Here is a 19,943-nt window from a genome sequence, read left to right on the forward strand (position 1 = left end):
GTTTTTCAAGAGAATTAACGTAGGTATTGTGGTTTCTGAAAAATGGTTGTGAATACTTGCTTGTATATAGATTGTGTGACTTTGAAAGTGATTCGGAGTGGAAGACTCAACACTTGTAGTGATTATTGATTGATTCAAGACAAGTGATCTCTTAAACCTTGTATTTTTGTGTATTCTCTTTGTTGTTTGTGTGTTGGGAGTATGAAAATGAGGTGAAGGGTTAACTGTTCACCTGGTAAATCTTAATGAATAAAAAAGGCTTAAATTAAAAAGATTATGTGATAAACATGATGATATGAATTGCCTTGTTGTGACCCTTATTGATTAATTGATGAAACACTTGATAACATGATTGTTGACTTAAATTGCATGAATTGCTCAAGTAGCATGATATTGCTTGTGTGCATTGATTATTGAAAATTGTAATGAGACATGTGATAGTTTGATGTCGAGGTCATATTCGACGAGCGTTTATGATACGGAGGTCATTGCCGGCAAGTGATATAAAGCCTATGGGAAATGATTTCAGCTAGATATTTGATATAGGCGATGAGAAATGGTTTCAACTAGTGATTTGATATAAAGTCAATGGAAAATGGTTCTGACTAGTGATTTAATATAAATTTGATGGAAAATGATTTCGTCTAGTCATTTGAGATAAAGTCGATGGGTAATGGTTTCAGGTAGTGATATTTTGCTGATGGAAATGGTTTCAGTGAGAGTCTGATTACTGTGACTTTATACATTTGATGCTTAAGTGTGACTTACTTTTTAATTATGATTGATGTACCTACTATGTGTGATTGATCTACTTGACATTGAGATTGATGTACTTGATTTGTTTGATAATTGATTTGTGACTAATGAACTGTGGATATTGGACCTCGTGAGTTGTGTATTTTAGAACTGTTAGGTTGGGCTGATTTCAGTCTAGGTTGTAATTTAAAGAGTATCTATTGGAATGTAAGGGGTACTCAATTTCTAGTTAGATGATTGTTTTATTGGGTTGCTTATTGGGTATCCTGTTGTTGGTATTCACCCTTTGCTTCTAAACTTGTGTAGGTTTCGAATTTGAACCCGTGTGATCTCCTTCTCCTTCTTCTTATTTCGAGGCTTATCAAGCATTTGGAGATGTAGTTGCTACTTGCTAGTCACTTCGGTGATCTTCTTTTTCTGTTTCTTCATACTTTGTTTTATTTGAGAAACAAAGACCGAGACATGTACTTATTTTTTATTTTCGCACTTTATGTATTTAATGACTTGTACATGTAGCTATCAGATTTCGGGGTTTTAATATAAAGATTAAGTTTTTCCGCTTTATCTTATTCTTGCTTTATATTTTTTGTATTTCTTTTGTTTTCGTTGAGTTGAGGTTGTCTTGTCTTGATAGAAATAGTCGAGTGTCATCACTTCCACTTTTGAACGTGATACCTAACTACATTCATACTTATTTCTGTTTTGGATCGTTATACCTTGCTGCATTCATTCTCCTATCCAGTGGTTGATATCTCTTTTTAGAGTGTTAGGAAAGTCGTAGTATGACACTTACTTGACTCCTAGAGATCGATTGAACATATGTATAGTATTGACTCATGTCAAAACCTATATAAATAGGTTATTTGTCATTTTCAAATTTGTGACTCCTAGAGATCGATTGAACTCAATTGAAGAAAACTTTTAACATGGTGTTAACATTTATTATAAGTGGATCATGTGCAGTGGCGGAGGCAGAATTTTCAATAAGGGGGTTCAAAGTTCGTAAAAATAGACACACGAAATAGTTGAAGAGGGTTCAACATCTACTATATATGGTTAAAATTATTTTAACCATATATAAATAATATAATTTTCCGTCAAAGGGGGTTGATGAACCCTCTTGTACCCTGATGATGAGGTTGTTGATGAGATTTTGGGTATTAGGCAAAAGTGTATTAAAAATTAACCTAAAAAAAATAACTTGTTATTTGTACTATTGAACTCTCAGGGTGGTGGGTAAATTTTAAATTTTAACTTTGAATATAAAAATTATTTTTAATAAAAAACATTTTACTTGTTAAAAGTAAAAACTTTTCATCACAAACATCTCACAATTTTTTAGTTGTGTTCCTTACATAGTTTTAGAGTCAGTATTGAAGTCTCGACAGAATATGCTAACACTCTCAATAGAATGTTGATTAATCTAAAATTCGAAATCAAAACTTCTAATTAAAAATAAAACAAATTTCTTTCTATAAAATACGTAAGCAACAAACATTTCCACAATAATGAAGCTGCTTTTTAAACCTTTTCTAGTGGGCTCAACCCATATTTCAGAAAGTCTTGCATCCCAATTATGCCCCTACAATAATTATGTCCACGAATAACAGAGCTTAGACAGTGGTAAGTGGACATGGGCACAATGGCAAAAAGAAATATTTTTGGCATATTTATTTCGAAACTCGATTAATTTTAATTCAAATATAGAAAAATTTGATTCTAAGTGGAACATTTTGTATTAAAGCAATTCAGGTATGAAGTTATTTTGGTTGTCAGAATGACATCTGATATATGATGATAAGTAGATAAGATAAGATACATTATTACTTTACGAAGTTCAAGAACAGTAAAGGGAGAAACGAATTTGTTTCCTTGAAGAAGTATAATAAAATAGATATGGAATGTTATTGTAAAAATATTTATATTTATTATAATAAAAATAATTTTTAGCGATATATTATAAAAACAGAGTATTGTAATTCACGGCTTTTTTATAGTGATATTAAATATTGATATATATAAGGAGTGTTAACGTTTTTACCGATATTAGTTAAGTGTCATTAGAATTGTTGTCGCTAAAAGCTTTAAGGACATATACGAAGAGTGATAATTATCGCTAAAAATACATATTTAACGGTAATTAAAAATTAATTATCGATAATAATCATTTTTGTTGTAGAGGTAATTAGGTTACTTATTATGTAACTATAAGAATTTCTTTTATGATGAACATTAATAGTTTATAACTTGATTTAAAAAATTAACATCACAAACCAAAATTTTATTGATGGTATAAAGAAAAGTTTGCGATGTAAATATATATAACTTAAATTCTATTATTATTTTTTTTGGAAGATTCGGTTAAGTTTCCAGGAATTTAGAACTAGTAGACTAGTACCTACTCCGTCCCAATTTACTTATTATATTTAATTTTTTTAATCAAACTACATAGTTTTATTTAATATTTTAAAATATAATTTTTTAATCAAATTACATAAGTTTTATCTAATATTTAAAAAAATATTTTTTCTTATATTGATGTAACAAAAAATATTTAAAATTTATAGTATTTTAATATAACTTCCGAAAACATATATTTAATTTTTCAATCAGAAAATTAATTAATTTTCGAAAGATAAAATATGAAAAATATTTTAAAATGGGAAGAGAACTAATTTTTTATTAATGTGATGGCATTTTCACTCACGCTTACTTTACAACGGAAATTCAAGAGTCAATTAAAAGAACAGAAGTCAACCAACATATAGTTGCAATGAAAATGCTTTGAAAAGATGACAGCATTTTTTATAATAAGACCAAAGACCCAAAGCTTTCCAAAAACTTGACCATAATGAAAAATAAGAAATAATAATAAATCAATAATAACACCATGCAATATATATATATATATATATATATTCTGAGTCGAAAATCTATTGAAAACAAAATTTCTATTATGTAAAGATAGAGGAAAGATATGTATATGTATACTATCCTTTTCGGACCCTATTCATAATATTGCATCAAATGTATTACCATTTATAAATAAATAAAAACATATCTACTAAGATTCAAGCGTCAGTTGCATTCCTTTGAGTCGAAGATATATCTATTAAAAATGTTATTATTATGTAAAAGTAGAGGTAAAATATGTGTATATTTTATCATTTTCAAGTTTTATTTATCAAATTACATTGAATATATAATTATTGTTCGTAGAAGATTTGCTAGAGTTTAATGAATAAAATGTGTAAAAAATTGTAAAAGAGAAAAACATTTCGCCTTGTTTTGGTTTCATGCACCACTAATTAAAGATAATTTGGTTGTTGAGAATGAAAATACTTGTATTTCTTTTTCCAAGTCCTCAAGTATCAAATATATTTCCAGTCAATGTAATATGAAATTCACAAGAGTGTTCCTAGCAAGTATAACAACCATTTACCATATCAATTACTAGTTATTAAAATAACAATTAGCCATTTTTAAAATATAAAATAAAACTAACATACAAAACTCGCATAAGCGTTATACATGTATTGAATCATATATAAATAATATCACGTTTGATAACTAGTTAAAAAGTAAGTTTTCTTTTTTCATATGTAAAATTAATACGGTGTTTGATTGATTATTTAAAAACTTGAGTAACTAATATATGTATAATTTATGAAAATATTTATGTATTATTTTATATAAAACAAAAGATAATCTTAGATTATTAATATTTATATAACTTAATCTAACCATGCTTTAAAGATTGATGTATTAGCAAAAGGAAAACACCATCTAGGTTATTGATGTTTGTAGACTGTAGTCAGAGTTACAATTAATAATTGTTCCAAGACTCAAACAATAGGCAGACAAGTTATATTCCTGGGAAAATAAAGTGCACACTCTGCATATAGTATGTTCAGCTATCTAAGGGTTTGCTTTCGATATAAAATTATAATATGAAATTAAATTGATATGGAGTTAAAGTTTTATTTAGATATGTTAATTAAATTTTTAAGTTGTATGTTTTTTTATAAACACAAAAGCTCCTCAAAATTGTGAAACAATCAAAATTCATAATTTTTTATACAATTTTACCAAATAAGCAAATCATAGTTCATAAATAGAGCCGTCAATGTCAAGTCCGTTGGGTCGGCCTTGCTTAACCCGTGATTTAATATGGGTGAGCTACAATTTTTTGAGTTCATTTAAGAAAATAATGTTTTAGTCTGGCCTGAATAAGTTTGTCAATTTGTGGAGCTTGAGAAATATGGATAGAACCGGCTCGTCGACCAACTTAAATTAATTAAAAAAAAATAGAGTATTAAAAATAACAGGAGTCTGCACTCAAAATCTGTTTAAAGTTTGAAATATCACAATTTAAATACAAATAATATTTATAAAATATGTACTACATAAAATAAAAATTCCTAAAATTTCTAGAGAATCACAACATAGGTCAATAGCCTATGAAATATTATCATAGTTTTTATGTTTTATTATGATCATTGGAAAACAATTAGGTTAATATTTCTATTTATCTATTTATCTTTTTACTTGAAATCAAATTTAATAAATATTATATAGATAATTTTATTTGTATATTTGATTAACAAATAGTAACACTAACCTCATGTAATATCGTTTTGTCGATAATTATGATAATATTTTCAAATTATAATTTAATTTAAAAAATTATAAAAAAATATACTTTTTAAGAAAAAAGATTGGCCCGACAAAGTCCGTAGCCTACATACTTATGGATTGGACCGATCATTTTTTGGCTCACAAAAAAATAGGTTAACCCGACCTGACCCGTCAAATTGCAAGACCTGTATGAATTAGCCAGGATGGGTGGGTCAATCCATATTGACAGCTCTATTCATTAACAAAATTCAGAATACCCTAAGGATCCGCATTGATAAATCTCACGTCTTCATGTTTCTTTTATAAATAAGTCTATGTGATTATGGACTTTCAAATACACATAATTTTATAAATATTTATTAATCAACAAGTAATAACTAGTTATTCTATAATATAATATTTTCACATGATAGTTAATACGAACAATGTCTTCACACGGATCATGATTTTTTTTTTATTTATTATTTTTTTTTGCAGATTTTGAAATGATGTTTTTTTAGCCATTATAACATGCGTTTAGCCTTAAATAATTGACTTCCAAGTGAAGTAAGAATACTACGTATACAAATATTACTCCAATATAAGTTGGGAAAAATTACTATATCCTATAATATATATTATTATTACCTATATTTTATCTTACTATTTTAGAGTGTCCTACATATATTACATTTAGATACATGTATTTTTGTTATAATACACAAAAATAGAGAGAGAGGCTAGCTAAATTGGAAGGAAGGCGAGCGAAATTTATATGTATCCCAGATACATGCAAATTTCACCAGAATACGCACTAGATATGTGTATATATACTATGTATCTGGAGTGATTCACATATATACGAGATACAAGATACATGAGAGAGTGGCGAGCGAGCTGGGAGAGAGACAAGGGAGGCGAGCTAGATTTGCTATGTATCCAGATGCATGTGGATACACTTTGATACAATATATGTAAAACAAATACACCTAAATTTGACCCATGTATGCATTCGAAATCATATATGTGGAGACACCAAAATCTGATAGAATATATAATATTACAAATTAGAGTGTATCTAAGTAATTAACTCCTAAACTAATAGGATTTAGGTAAGTTACTCACAAGTTAATCATTACCTTATTAAAGTTACAAGCTTAAACTTTCTTCGACACAGAGAAATTTCCATACACTTCCATATAACTTCCTTCTCAAGAACTTGAAAAGGGAGTTTAACCAATTGGAAGAAATCAACACAAAATTAAAATAAAAAACAAACCAATACTACTAATTGGTTGTTAGAGTATGAAAACACTAACACATATTTCTCAAATAATCCTCATATAAAGTAACAAGTCAATGTCAAGTCAATAGATTCTAAGTTTCTAACAACCATTTCCATGTCAGCTAGTAATTAAGTACTTTTCTTATGTTATTTTATGGATCATTATTTCATTTGATACAATATTTAAAATTATATATCTTTTTAACTTTGATTAAAACAATTTAAGATATTTTTGTGATTATAAATCATTTGATTAAAAATAAGTGAAAATTTTAATATTAAGTGTTTCTAACTATAGTAAGAAAATATTCTTTTTTAGAAAGGACTAAAGAGAAATGAGTATCACAAAACATAAGACGGAGGAAGTGATTAGAATTTCGACCAGCTCATTAAGATAGAAACAACTATGGTGGACATAAATATCGAAAAATAGTAACGAACCAAATTTGATTTTTCAGTTTTCGATTTGGTGTTTAGTGTAAGGGTCTCAAACTTTGATCACCAAAAAATCGAACTTTTATTATTTTCAAATAAAACATATATATAGCTCATAAACAAATCAAAATAGCAACAGATTTATAATTCAGATAGTTAAATTCAAATATTAATTCTCAAGAGGAATTCAAACGTATTTTCTTTGGTCTACGTCAAGTAAAGAAACCTGTATCGTCCATGTTTCCCTCGAGCAATAGTTGGATGTACAATTTCATTCAGGCCGAAAAATAATTTCAAAAACATCTAGTCAAATCGAAACCAAAATTGAAAAAATCAAATCGAACTAGTGTCAATACTTCTTTTTTTCTTCAATATTTTCTTAATAGCACTTACTCTTGAATTTCTTCGAATATTTTTGAATATGTTTTTCTAAAGCGGAGTGTCCATTGAAAATTGCCACTTACTACCACAGTGTCACACAATTTCCTGAAAATTGTCATACATTATTGTACCCCTGTTACTACCTCTATATATAGCTTTTGTGTTTTGAAAAATTATGCACACAAACACCAATCCAAAATCTTCTTCATATCTCCATTTTTATTCAATAATGGATTCAATTAAGCCATCCTCATCACAATTAGTATTCACAGTGAGAAGGCAAAATGCAGAGCTAATTGCTCCAGCAAAGCCAACTCCACGTGAAACTAAATTTCTCTCAGACATTGATGATCAAGAAGGTCTTCGATTTCAAATCCCCGTTATTAATTTTTATCGTAAAGATTCGGATTATTCTACGGGAGGAAATCATGACCCTGTAAAAGTTATTAAAAAAGCTATAGCGGAAACACTTGTTTTTTACTATCCGTTTGCTGGTCGGCTCCGGGAAGGAAATGGCCGGAAACTGATGGTGGATTGTACCGGGGAAGGAGTTATGTTCGTGGAAGCGGATGCTGATGTTACACTTGAAGAATTTGGAGATGAACTTCAGCCTCCATTTCCGTGTTTGGAAGAACTGCTTTATGATGTTCCTGGCTCTGCTGAAGTTCTTAATTCTCCTCTGCTTCTCATTCAGGTACTAAGAATTTTGAATCCATCAAATTTAAATAGTGAATCCATCTGCCAATAGTTGTATATCTTTTGTTAATTTACAATACTTGAATGTTTAATTAACGAATAACTATATGCAGGTAACTCGTCTCAAGTGTGGTGGTTTCATTTTCGCACTGCGATTAAACCACACGATGAGTGATGCAGCCGGTCTTGTCCAATTCATGACTGCTGTTGGTGAAATGGCACGCGGGGCCTCTGTTCCGTCTACACTCCCTGTCTGGTCCAGAGAATTGCTCAACTCCCGTAATCCACCTCGAGTGACTTGCACGCACCATGAATACGATGAAGTTCCTGATACAAAGGGTACAATTATCCCATTAGATGGTATGGTACACAAATCATTCTTTTTTGGCCCTTCTCAAGTCTCAGCACTTCGTCGATTCATCCCTCCTCATTTGCGCAAATCTTCCACTTTTGAATTGCTCACATCAGTCCTCTGGCGCTGCCGAACAATTTCCCTAAAACCAGATCCTGAAGAGGAAGTTCGCGTACTCTGCATTGTCAATGCACGTTCCAAGTTCAATCCACCTTTGCCTAACGGCTTCTATGGGAACGCCTTTGCGTTCCCCGTAGCAGTCACGACCGCAGCTAAATTGTGTAAAAATCCTTTAGGATATGCACTTGAGCTAGTGAAGAAGGCTAAGTCGGACGTGACGGAAGAATACATGAAATCGCTAGCGGATTTGATGGTGATGAAAGGAAGGCCTCATTTCACAGTGGTGCGGACTTATCTGGTGTCAGACGTGACTCGAGCGGGATTCGGAGAAGTAGATTTTGGATGGGGGAAAGCAGTGTATGGTGGACCGGCTAAAGGAGGAGTAGGAGCAATCCCTGGTGTGGCTAGTTTTTACATACCATTTAAAAACAAAAATGGTGAAAATGGAATTGTGGTGCCTGTATGTTTGCCTGCTTTTGCAATGGAAATATTCGTTAGGGAACTCAATGGCATGTTGAAAAGTGAAGATCCATTAGGCAAATACACAAACTATGCCATGATCAAACCAGCACTNATTCGGAGAAGTAGATTTTGGATGGGGGAAAGCAGTGTATGGTGGACCGGCTAAAGGAGGAGTAGGAGCAATCCCTGGTGTGGCTAGTTTTTACATACCATTTAAAAACAAAAATGGTGAAAATGGAATTGTGGTGCCTGTATGTTTGCCTGCTTTTGCAATGGAAATATTCGTTAGGGAACTCAATGGCATGTTGAAAAGTGAAGATCCATTAGGCAACTACACAAATTATGCCATGATCAAACCAGCACTGTGACATGTTAATCGTATGCAATATTTCTTTTTAACAATATATGATGGTTTTGTAAAGCATTTTAATATCCTTAATTTATGTTAAGAGTGCTTTTTCCAATTCCTTTCCTGCGTAATTACATTGTTTTTTTTGGTGCATTACTTTCTTTTGTTAGTTGATGACAATTGATGCCATCTTTGTTGTCATTTGGTAACGCAAGTGAATGTAATGGTCCTCCGTTGTGTTCCCTGGCAGAATGAGCAGTGGTCAACTATCAATATTACTTTTTCCATTTTTCGTTCTCTCTAGGTCATTTATTTATCACTATTTATGTATTTTATTATCTTCATTTATTTTAAAGACAGAGAAAATAGAGTGTATAAAAGTTAGTAGAAAAAAGAATTCTTATTAATTGTAAAGCTTTGGATTTAACTCTTGTTTAGAATTTATTGAGTTATATTTTGTGATTAAGTTGTTATCTTCTAGAGGGGATAAGTCAAGAAAACTATTATTGGACCGGAGAAAAATATTTGATATAATGAATTCGAATCTTCTTTATAAAAGCGAAATATCCGCATCGGAAAATATTTTATTCTTCACTTTATTTCAATTTTAATTTGTAATTTTGTAATTTTCACAAACAAAGATAGGATGAATCCAAAATGTCTTGGTAAATTAAAGGCCATAGAGTTTGTTATTTGCATGCGCTTAGAAAAAGTAAATTACACAACAAATTAGTCCGATGTTTGATAGAAATACTTTTTGAGTGGGTAAGATATTCAAGAAGAAGACGGTCTTATTGAGGTGTCTAAATAGAATTAAAAAGTGTGCAAATTCAGAAGTCCACTTATGTATTTAACATTATATCTGCATACTTGAAAAATTACAATAAGTATCACCGTTCAAAATAAAATCAATAAAAATTATTTAACACTCAAAATCGTAATAACTTCTTGACATGAAACTAGTAGTCAAGAAAATAGTTCGAAAATTTGTATGCAATATGTTAGTTAATTATAACATGTGCGCATGTTTTAATTAAACATTACCTTATTGAAGCCATACAAGTTTAAACTTTCGTCAACACTAAATATAGATTTACATACACTTCCATATAACTACCTTTTCTTAATCTTGAAAAAGGACTATAACCAATTGAAGAAATCAACTTGAATTTTTTTTAAAAAAATAAGTCATTACTATTAATCGGTTGTTGAGAATGAAAACTTTTTTAATTAATACATTAGAATCGAGATGATTATATTAATTAGTCAAATTTCAAATCCTCATATAGAGTCAATAAATGCAGCAGCCGTGAAATTGGATTTTGACTACCATTTTCATGCGTTACTCTAATTTATTTGTAATTCGAGTTGCAAAAAATAAGTATTTTCCTATTTTAATTTATTTATTATATTTTTTAAAAATTTATTTTTGTAAAATATCTCCTTTTTTTTAGCAATTTTTCAACTTTATCTCTCCAAATGACATATTTAAGGTACAAAATTAAATCATATTTTAATATATTAACACATTTTAATTCATATCAAAATATGATAAATAAATTAAAACGAATATGATAATTTATAGTCACCTACTATCTTTTTTTTTTTTTTACTTTGGTTATTTTTATTGCTTAGCTATATATGTGTACTTTTCTTTTTCAATATTTTCATGATAATATTTAACGCTTGTATATTATTAAAACTGTTTTGAAAACGATTTTGTAAAGCAATGGTTCTATTGAAAACAACTATTTACCCCTAACACTCTTCAAACTTAACTTGTTGAACTATTACTAGTATGTTGTTTTGTGATGATTTATAGATATATAATTATCTATGATTTATTTCATAGATAACTCCTTGATTTGACACCGCAGTTTAAAATAAGCCACAATAGTTTGTGGAACTATAAATAATTTATGCCTCTTCAGAGCCATCAGATAAAATTAAGATTGACGTAGTAATTTAAACTACCTTTATTTTAACATGCAAGTAGCCTGTTACTTGCTCTATATATAGATTATGCTTTTTGGGAAATTATGTACACAAACACTATCCAAAATCATCATCTTCAATGGATTCAATTAAGCAATCATCATCACAATTAGTGTTCACAGTGAGAAGGCAAAAAGCAGAGCTAATTGCTCCAGCAAAGCCAACTCCACGTGAATCTAAATTTCTATCAGACATTGATGATCAAGAAGGTCTTCGCTTCCAAATTCCGGTAATTAACTTTTATTGTAAGGATTCGTATTCGGATTTGGATTCTTCCATGGGAGGATATTATAATGAACCTGTAAAAGTTATTAAAAAGGCTATAGCTGAAGCACTTGTTTTTTACTATCCGTTTGCTGGTCGGCTCTGGGAAGGAAATGGCCGGAAACTGATGGTGGATTGTAACGGGGAAGGAGTTATGTTCGTGGAAGCGGATGCTGATGTTACACTTGAACAATTTGGAGATGAACTTAAGCCTCCATTTCCGTATTTGGAAGAGCTCCTTTATGATGTTCCTGGCTCTGCTGGAGTTCTTAACTGTCCTCTGCTTCTAATTCAGCTAGTTATTTCTATCCGCGTTGAGACAACTTTTTTTTGGTTAATTTTCTATATTTGATTGTTAATTAATGAATTATATGCAGGTAACACGTCTGAAGTGTGGTAGTTTCATATTTGCAGTGCGATTAGACCACACGATGAGTGATGCGACCGGTCTTGTTGAATTTATGACTGCCGTTGGCGAAATGGCACGGGGGGCATCTGCTCCATCTACACTCCCGGTCTGGTGCAGGGAATTGCTAAATGCGCGAAATCCGCCTCGAGTGACATGCACACACCATGAGTACTGAAGGAATATTGATCGTATTGAAGTGTTAACCTAATAAGGGAATACATGGGAGATATATATAGGAGATATAGGAAGGAGTACTAATCCTAATAGGACTAGGATTAAGGAGTACTAATCCTAATAGGACTTGGATTAGTACACAGTAAATACTAATATTATTTAATACTATTTATTTAATACTATCTGTTATTATCCCCCCTCAAGCTGAGCTGAGCGGAAGCGAACGGAAGCTTGGAACTGAGGTAATCGTGCTGTCGGCTCGGGAGAGGCTTGGTGAGAATATCAGCCGGTTGTTCTTCAGTGGGTACATACTGCACAGTCATGGTGCCGGCCTGAACTTCATCGCGAACAAAGAGACAATCGGTATCAACATGCTTCATTCTGGTGTGTAGGACGGAATTCTTGGCCACACAGATGGTTGATTTGTTGTCACAATAGAGAGCAGGAACAGTGTGAGTGGCGCGGAGTTCGCGAAGAATATATGTGACCCACATGGTCTCAGCAGCAAGAAGAGCAAGGGCGCGGTATTCAGCTTCAGTCGAGGACCGAGAGACCTTGGGTTGTTTTTTTGTACACCAGGAGATCAGGTTCGGCCCCAAAAAAACGAGAAACCCCGATGTAGATTTTCTGTCATTTTTATCATTCGCCCAATCTGAATCTGAGAAACCCCGAAGCTCCAAGTCCCCGGGTCGAATGAGTAAACCACGACCAAGAGTGCCAAAAATGTACCTGAGAATGCGTTTTAGACAATGGTAATCATGTTCACTTGGTTGATGCATGCGCTGAGCAACTCGGTTGACAGCAAACTGGATGTCAGGACGGGTAATGGCCAGATACTGTAGAGCCCCAATGAGGCTGCGGAAGTGGGTGATATCGGCAAAGGGGGTGTCGGCTCCATTCGTAGACGAAGAGACTGCCATCGGTGTTGGTTGACTGGTGCATTTTTCCAGTCCAGCTTTCTGCAACAGATCTCGAGCATATTTTGACTGATGAAGAAACAAGCCGCTGCCTGTCCGAGAAACCTCCATTCCCAGAAAATAATGTAACGGGCCAAGGTCCTTCATTTTGAAGGTAGTATGCATAGCTCGAGTGACATCCTGAATGAGAGCTGCAGTAGAGCCTGTAATAATGATATCATCTACATAGACAAGAAGAATGACTGTACCGTGTGCTGAATGTCGAGTAAACAGACTCGTGTCGTGTACGCAACACGTGAAGCCGAGTCCCTGGAGGAACGTTTTCAGACGTGTGTACCAAGCACGGGGGGCTTGCTTGAGCCCATACAGAGACTTCTGGAGTTTGCAAACATGTTGAGGGAAGCGGGGATCAACATAGCCCGGTGGTTGCGTCATGTAGATAGTTTCATCAAGCATGCCATGAAGAAAAGCATTGGAAACATCCAACTGATTGATGAGCCAATTGTTGCGCACGGCGAGTGACAGTACCAGGCGAATGGTTTCCTGCCGAATAACAGGACTGAATGTCTCGGAGTAATCAAGCCCATACTCCTGATTGTAGCCTTTAGCAACCAAACGAGCCTTGTACCTGGAAATACTGCCATCTGCATTGTGTTTAATTTTGTACACCCATTTACAGCCCACTGGGTGCCGCCCATGGGGCTTAGGTACAAGAACCCAAGTTTTCTGATCAGTCAAAGCCTTAAACTCGTCATCCATAGCATGACGCCAATAAGCATTTTTTGAGGCAACAGAGTAGGTTGTTGGTTCACTATCGGGAAGGGGTGTATTTGGTAGTATGGTAGCCTGAAAGGTTTTGGGTTTAAAGATACCGGCTTTGCCACGGGTTAACATGGGATGAGTATTGGGGGGTGGCACGGGCGGTGGTGATTCGGGGGTGGCCGGGAAGGACCCAAAACGGATCGGGCTGGAGATGTTGTGGGTATGGGGTGGTTCGGGTTGGTTGTGAGTGTGGGTGGTGGTTGCGGGTGTATTGTGGGTGACGGTCGAAGGGGTGATGAGGGGTGGTTGGGTAGTGGGTGGAGGTGTGGGGGAAGGTGGTGAGGGACCCTGTGAGTATGTTGGAAAAAGGGGAAGGACGCCAATGAATGATGTATTTGTGGAGGAGGAAATAGACTCGTAGGGAAACTCATTTTCGACAAATTTGACATGACGAGATATGTAGACTTTATGAGTTTGTGGGTCAAGACAGCGATAACCCTTGGAGGTAGGATGATAGCCCAAAAAAATACAAGGACGGGATCGGGGTTGTAATTTGTGAGTAATATGAGGGCGTAGCCAAGGGTAGGCAAGACACCCAAAGACGCGGAGGTTGGTATAATTGGGAAGTTCTTGGTAAAGGAGTTGATAGGGTGATTTGTTGGAGAGAGTGTGACTGGGCATTCTGTTAATGAGGTAGTTTGCGGTGGCTAGAGCTTCTACCCAAAAGGAGACAGGGAGATGAGATTGATGTAGAAGAGTAACCACCGTTTCAATGAGATGGCGATGCTTACGCTCAGCCACCCCATTCTGTTCGGGAGTGTATGGACAGGAGGTTTGATGTATAATTCCCAGGGATTGCAGAAACTGGCCAAAGATGTTATTGACATATTCCTTTCCATTGTCACTTCGAAAAAGTTTAACATGAGAATTGAATTGTGTTTTGACCATTTTTTCAAAAGTGACAAAGGTGGTGTATGCCTGTGATTTGTGTTTTAGTGGGTACAACCAAGTGTATTTTGTAAAATCATCCACAAAACAAATATAATAGCGAAAACCAGCAAATGAAGGAACAGCAGTAGGACCCCATAGGTCAGAATGAATAAGTTGAAAAGGTGCAGTTGTACGCTTCTCAGATAAAGTAAAAGGTAATTTATGAGATTTAGCAATTGAACAGGAGTCACAATTGTTTACATGAATGGAAGAAAAACCTAATTGAGACATTAAAGAATTTATTATTTGAGTAGACGGGTGACCCAGACGACTGTGCCACAACAGACTGTGGCCATCAGCCGAAAGAGCCACCGGAGCCACAGGAACGCTTTCTGAAACTGGGTGGGCAGACGAACTTGTGCCAGGAAGAACGTACAGACCATGCTCACAGGGGCCCTGAAAAATCACCCTCTTGGTAGTATTGTCTAGGATCTGAAAATCATTAGAGGTGAACAAGAGTGAGCAATTATTGTCTTTTGTGAATTGGTGAACTGAAAGGAGATTGGATTTAATAGAAGGGACGTGGGTAAGGTTACCTAGGTGAAAGATAGCGGTGGGGGTTTTAATGGTACCCGTGCCAGTGTGAGAAATATTAAGGGACTCACCGTTGCCAACAGTAATACCATTGGAGCCATGATATGGATTTGGAGCGTTAAGCTTGGATAGATCAGAAGTAACGTGCATGTTGGCCCCAGTATCCAACAGCCATTCAGAGGAAGGGCCGGCTTGAGATGCATAATTGGCACGGTTATCACTATTTCGGCTCTCCTCATACCGAAACCAGCAACGAACAGCGGTGTGTCCTGTTTTCTGACAGATTTGACAAGTTGGACGATCCCGCTCGTAAGTGCCCTGCCCGCCGCTGGAAGATGACTGCCCGCCGCTGCCGAAGGAGTGCAGGCTGTTGTTGCTGTCGTGCTGCTGACCGTCGTACGGAGGACGACTGCCCTGCCGACCGCCGCGCCCGCGGCCTCCGCTGTTTCTGCCGTAGCCGCCGCGGCTCCCCTGCCGGCCGCCACCACGCCCCCCGCGATAGTTCTGGCTTGCGGTGAGGGCGGTGGCCGGCTCCATAACAGCGGCTTCTCGGAGAAGAAGTTTGCTCTCCAGATCCACGTTGATTTCTTCACTTTTTAGCCACGAGGAGAGAGTAGCCAGGTCAACGGGCGTTGGACTGATGCGAACCGCCTGTTTAATGGAGGAGTAAGCTGATGGGAGCCCCCGAACGACGCACATGACGAGATCTTTTTCGGGAATGATTTCGTTCACGGTGTCGAGGGCTGTGATGATGGTGGAGACCTCGTCTAAATACTCCGCCATAGTTTTCGTGCCTTTGGTAATTGTGTGGAGACGATCACGCAATTGAAAAATATGAGAGTGGGAAATTGATGCATAGCGTGTTGCGAGGGCCGTCCACAGGGCTGAAGCAGTTGTGTAGGATCGGACGTGTTTCTGAACCGTGGGAGAGATGACCGCAATCAAACATGATCGGATCTGGCCATCCACGGCTTTCCAGGCGGCATGGGCCGGATTGGTTTTTTCTGATTTGTCCGTGGCGGTGATGACTGCCGGCGGCGGTTCTGTGCTTCCATCGACGTATTTGAGAAGGTAATTGGCCTCAAGGGCTGTAAGAACGGTGATTTTCCATGTAGGGTAATTTATGTCTGATAATTTTTCGGGAATCAGGGCATGAAGATGCCTGAGAAGGAGTTTAACGCCAGAAGGAAGTGAATCGAGAGGATCCACCTCGGTTGTCATGGCTGCCGCCGCCCAAGAGAAGAGAGGGAACGATCGGTGCCCTAAAGAGAAAAAAAAACCTAGAGAAAAGAAGATCTAGGTTTTCTGGCTCTGATACCATGAAGGAATATTGATTGTATTGAAGTGTTAACCTAATAAGGGAATACATGGGAGATATATATAGGAGATATAGGAAGGAGTACTAATCCTAATAGGACTAGGATTAAGGAGTACTAATCCTAATAGGACTAGGATTAGTACACAGTAAATACTAATATTATTTAATACTATTTATTTAATACTATCTGTTATTAAGTACGATGAAGTTCCTGATACAAAGGGTACAATTATCCCATTAGATGACATGGTTCACAAATCATTCTTTTTTGGCCCTTCTGAGGTCTCAGCACTTCGTCGATTTCTCCCTCCTCATTTGCGCAAATGTTCCACTTTTGAACTACTCACATCAGTAATTTGGCGCTGTCGAACAATTTCCCTAAAACCAGATCCTGAAGAGGAAGTTCGCGTACTTTGCCTTGTCAATGCGCGTTTCAAGTTCAATCCACCTTTGCCTAATGGCTTCTACGGCAACGCCTTTGCGTTCCCCGTGGCAGTTGCGACCGCGGAGAAATTGGTCAAAAATCCATTAGGATATGCACTTGAGCTAGTGAAGAAGGCTAAGTCGGACGTGACGGAAGAATACATGAAATCCGTAGCGGATTTGATGGTGATGAAAGGGAGGCCTCATTTCGCTGTGGTTCGGACTTATCTGGTGTCAGACGTGACTCGAGCGGGATTCGGAGAAGTAGATTTTGGATGGGGGAAGCCAGTGTATGGTGGACCAGCTAAAGGAGGAGTAGGACCTTTTCCTGGTATGGCTAGTTTTTACATACCATTTAGAAACAAGAATGGTGAAAATGGGATTGTGGTTCCTATGTGTTTACCTGACTTTGCAATGGAAATATTTGTCAAAGAGATTGAGCGCATGTTGAAAGGTGATGATAATCCATTAGTTAACACAAATTATGCCATAATCAGACCTGCATTGTGAATTGTTAATTAGACAATTAAAGACTATATATATATATATATATTTTTTGTCTTAAAAAATCCAAATCTTGTTACATATAGTCGATTTCGTTCATGTTCATGTTTTAGCTTTGCTCAATAGCAAAGAGGTTGGTGTTGACGGTTTCAACAATTGCTGCTTGCCTTGTATATAAAAAGAAGAAGAATATTTGCTTGACAGTCTACCAAACAAAGCTTTAGCTCAATTAGCAATTCGTTAATGATGAATAATTTTAAAACCCTGAAAATTATGTTTCTACCGAAGTATAAATGATGAATAATTTTAAGCCTGAAAACAATGTAGTAAGTATATTGTGAGAATATATTTGAACAAAAAAATATAAAAAATAAATTGTGATAATAAAGAAATATATTTGACACTTTCTTTGTTGATAGTGGGGTTCACTTCTCATTCCTTAGGTTGAGACTCCTCTCCATTATTTTTTCTCGTCATTTTTTTATGTTTACATTTGAATGAAAGTTATGTGTCATAATTAATAATGAAAGGTGGAGATTTATTTATTATTTAAAATTGTCATCTTTAATTTTTAATTACAACATATGACTTCCATTCAAATGGGAACTTAGAGAAATAGGGAGAAAAGTAATAGAAAGGAGTCTTGTCCATTAATAATACTTATATATTTAGAGTCTGTTTGGATTGACTTATAAAAAAAATATTACTAGCTTTTAAGTTGAAAAAAATCAAACATATGAATTTTAATAAAAAAAATAAAAATAGGGCAAACCTGCTTTTGTTTTTTTAAAAAAAAAATTATAAAGTCATTTAAAACTCCAGCGCAGACCCAATATATGTTAATTTCTTTTTCTTTCAATTTATGTGACACAAATGAAATTTGATAAAGCGAACTAAATTTTTTATATGTGTTATTTTTAAAAAAATATTTTTAATTGTTAATTTATATACCTTTTATATATGTCATTTTCGAATAATATATGTTACTCTATTTGTTTCATTTTATGTGATAAAAGGGATTTTAGAAAAATCAACGAAATTTTATATATTGTTCTCACATATTTTTATTTGTCATTATACTGTGATTCATAGTACTTTTTAGTTCTTATGTTATTTTCAAATAAATATATGCAACTTTTTTTTGTTTCGATAAAAAAAAAAGATTCAACCAAATTTCATTATGTTTTTTAACTATCTTTTTTCTAGAAATATCTTAAATTATTACATTGTGTTTTTAAGCTTCTTTTTTATGTAATTTTTAAATATGTAACAAATTAGAAATTAAAACAAAGAATTAAAGTTTTCAAATCATTATATTTCATTTTTAATATATGACTCCCTCCTTTTTTATTTAGATAAACTTATTTTTTAATTTCATTTCAAAAAGAAAATAACTTCTGAATTTTTTATATAGCATATTTAAGATCACAAAATTAAAAAATATTTCAATACACAAAATTTAAATATAAATATAAATTTTAGTTTTAATTTTGATTGGTTTTACCTAATATTATACTTGATAATATCATTATTAAGAGCTAAGTGTAATCATAGTTTATTTACTTTTATATAATAAAAAGATATCACAAAAAGTCATAAAAATGAAGAAATAACAAAATTGAGGTAATACTAATAAGAATAATTAAAGATGATAGTAGAACTATTTAATTTTCTTGGTATCATTCTTGGTAGATTTTTGTTTGCATGAAGTTACATTTTTACCTTTGATCATCATTCAATTCATATATAGAAAGATGTTTCTAGAATTATTTATTCTTTATAGATTTTCATTATAATGAAATTACATTTTTATTTTTGGTCGTCTTTAACACAAATATATCATCCTATTCATTTTTATTTGTAAAATTACTTTTTAACATTTTTTTCTTTAATTTCAATCTAATATTTATTTAATTTTATCACACTTGTTTATTTTCAAATATATTAATTAGAACAAAAATAAAGATGAAAATAATTAATTCATGATAAATGTTTATATAAAAAGTAAACATTTTTATAAGCATAATTAATTGAAAAAATATTAAAAATTAAATTAAAGTAATAGTAAAATAGAGTAATAATAAAATACATATTATAATAACTCACAAGAGAAAAGAAAATGAAGTAATAACAAAATAAGTTAATGGTAGTAACAATAACATAAGATTTTTGCAAAACTACTTAATTTTCTTGTTATCAT

The 19,943-nt window shown here is 33.9% G+C and overlaps 1 protein-coding gene and 1 pseudogene across 3 annotated transcripts; both read left to right on the forward strand.

Moving 5' to 3' along the window:
* The first annotated feature begins 7,634 nt into the window (after nt 1-7,634).
* LOC107024327 (benzyl alcohol O-benzoyltransferase-like) lies at nt 7,635-9,705 on the forward strand. 3 transcript variants are annotated; one of them, XM_027918161.1, is made up of 3 exons: nt 7,635-8,168; nt 8,284-9,208; nt 9,462-9,705. In XM_027918161.1, exons 1-3 carry the CDS (start codon nt 7,650-7,652, stop codon nt 9,470-9,472), a joined length of 1,455 nt encoding a protein of 484 aa, XP_027773962.1. In that variant the 5' UTR covers nt 7,635-7,649; the 3' UTR covers nt 9,473-9,705. The 3 variants fall into 3 exon arrangements, with proteins under 3 accessions (XP_027773962.1, XP_027773963.1, XP_015080771.1); XM_027918162.1 differs by having other exon boundaries at nt 8,284-9,178; nt 9,432-9,702; XM_015225285.2 differs by having other exon boundaries at nt 8,284-9,004; nt 9,258-9,571.
* A 1,787-nt stretch (nt 9,706-11,492) lies between these two features.
* On the forward strand, nt 11,493-17,749 carry LOC107025667 (annotated as a pseudogene).
* The last annotated feature ends 2,194 nt before the right edge of the window (nt 17,750-19,943 follow it).

Source organism: Solanum pennellii, chromosome 7 (assembly GCF_001406875.1).
Source record: "Solanum pennellii chromosome 7, SPENNV200".
Classification (NCBI taxonomy): domain Eukaryota; kingdom Viridiplantae; phylum Streptophyta; class Magnoliopsida; order Solanales; family Solanaceae; genus Solanum; species Solanum pennellii.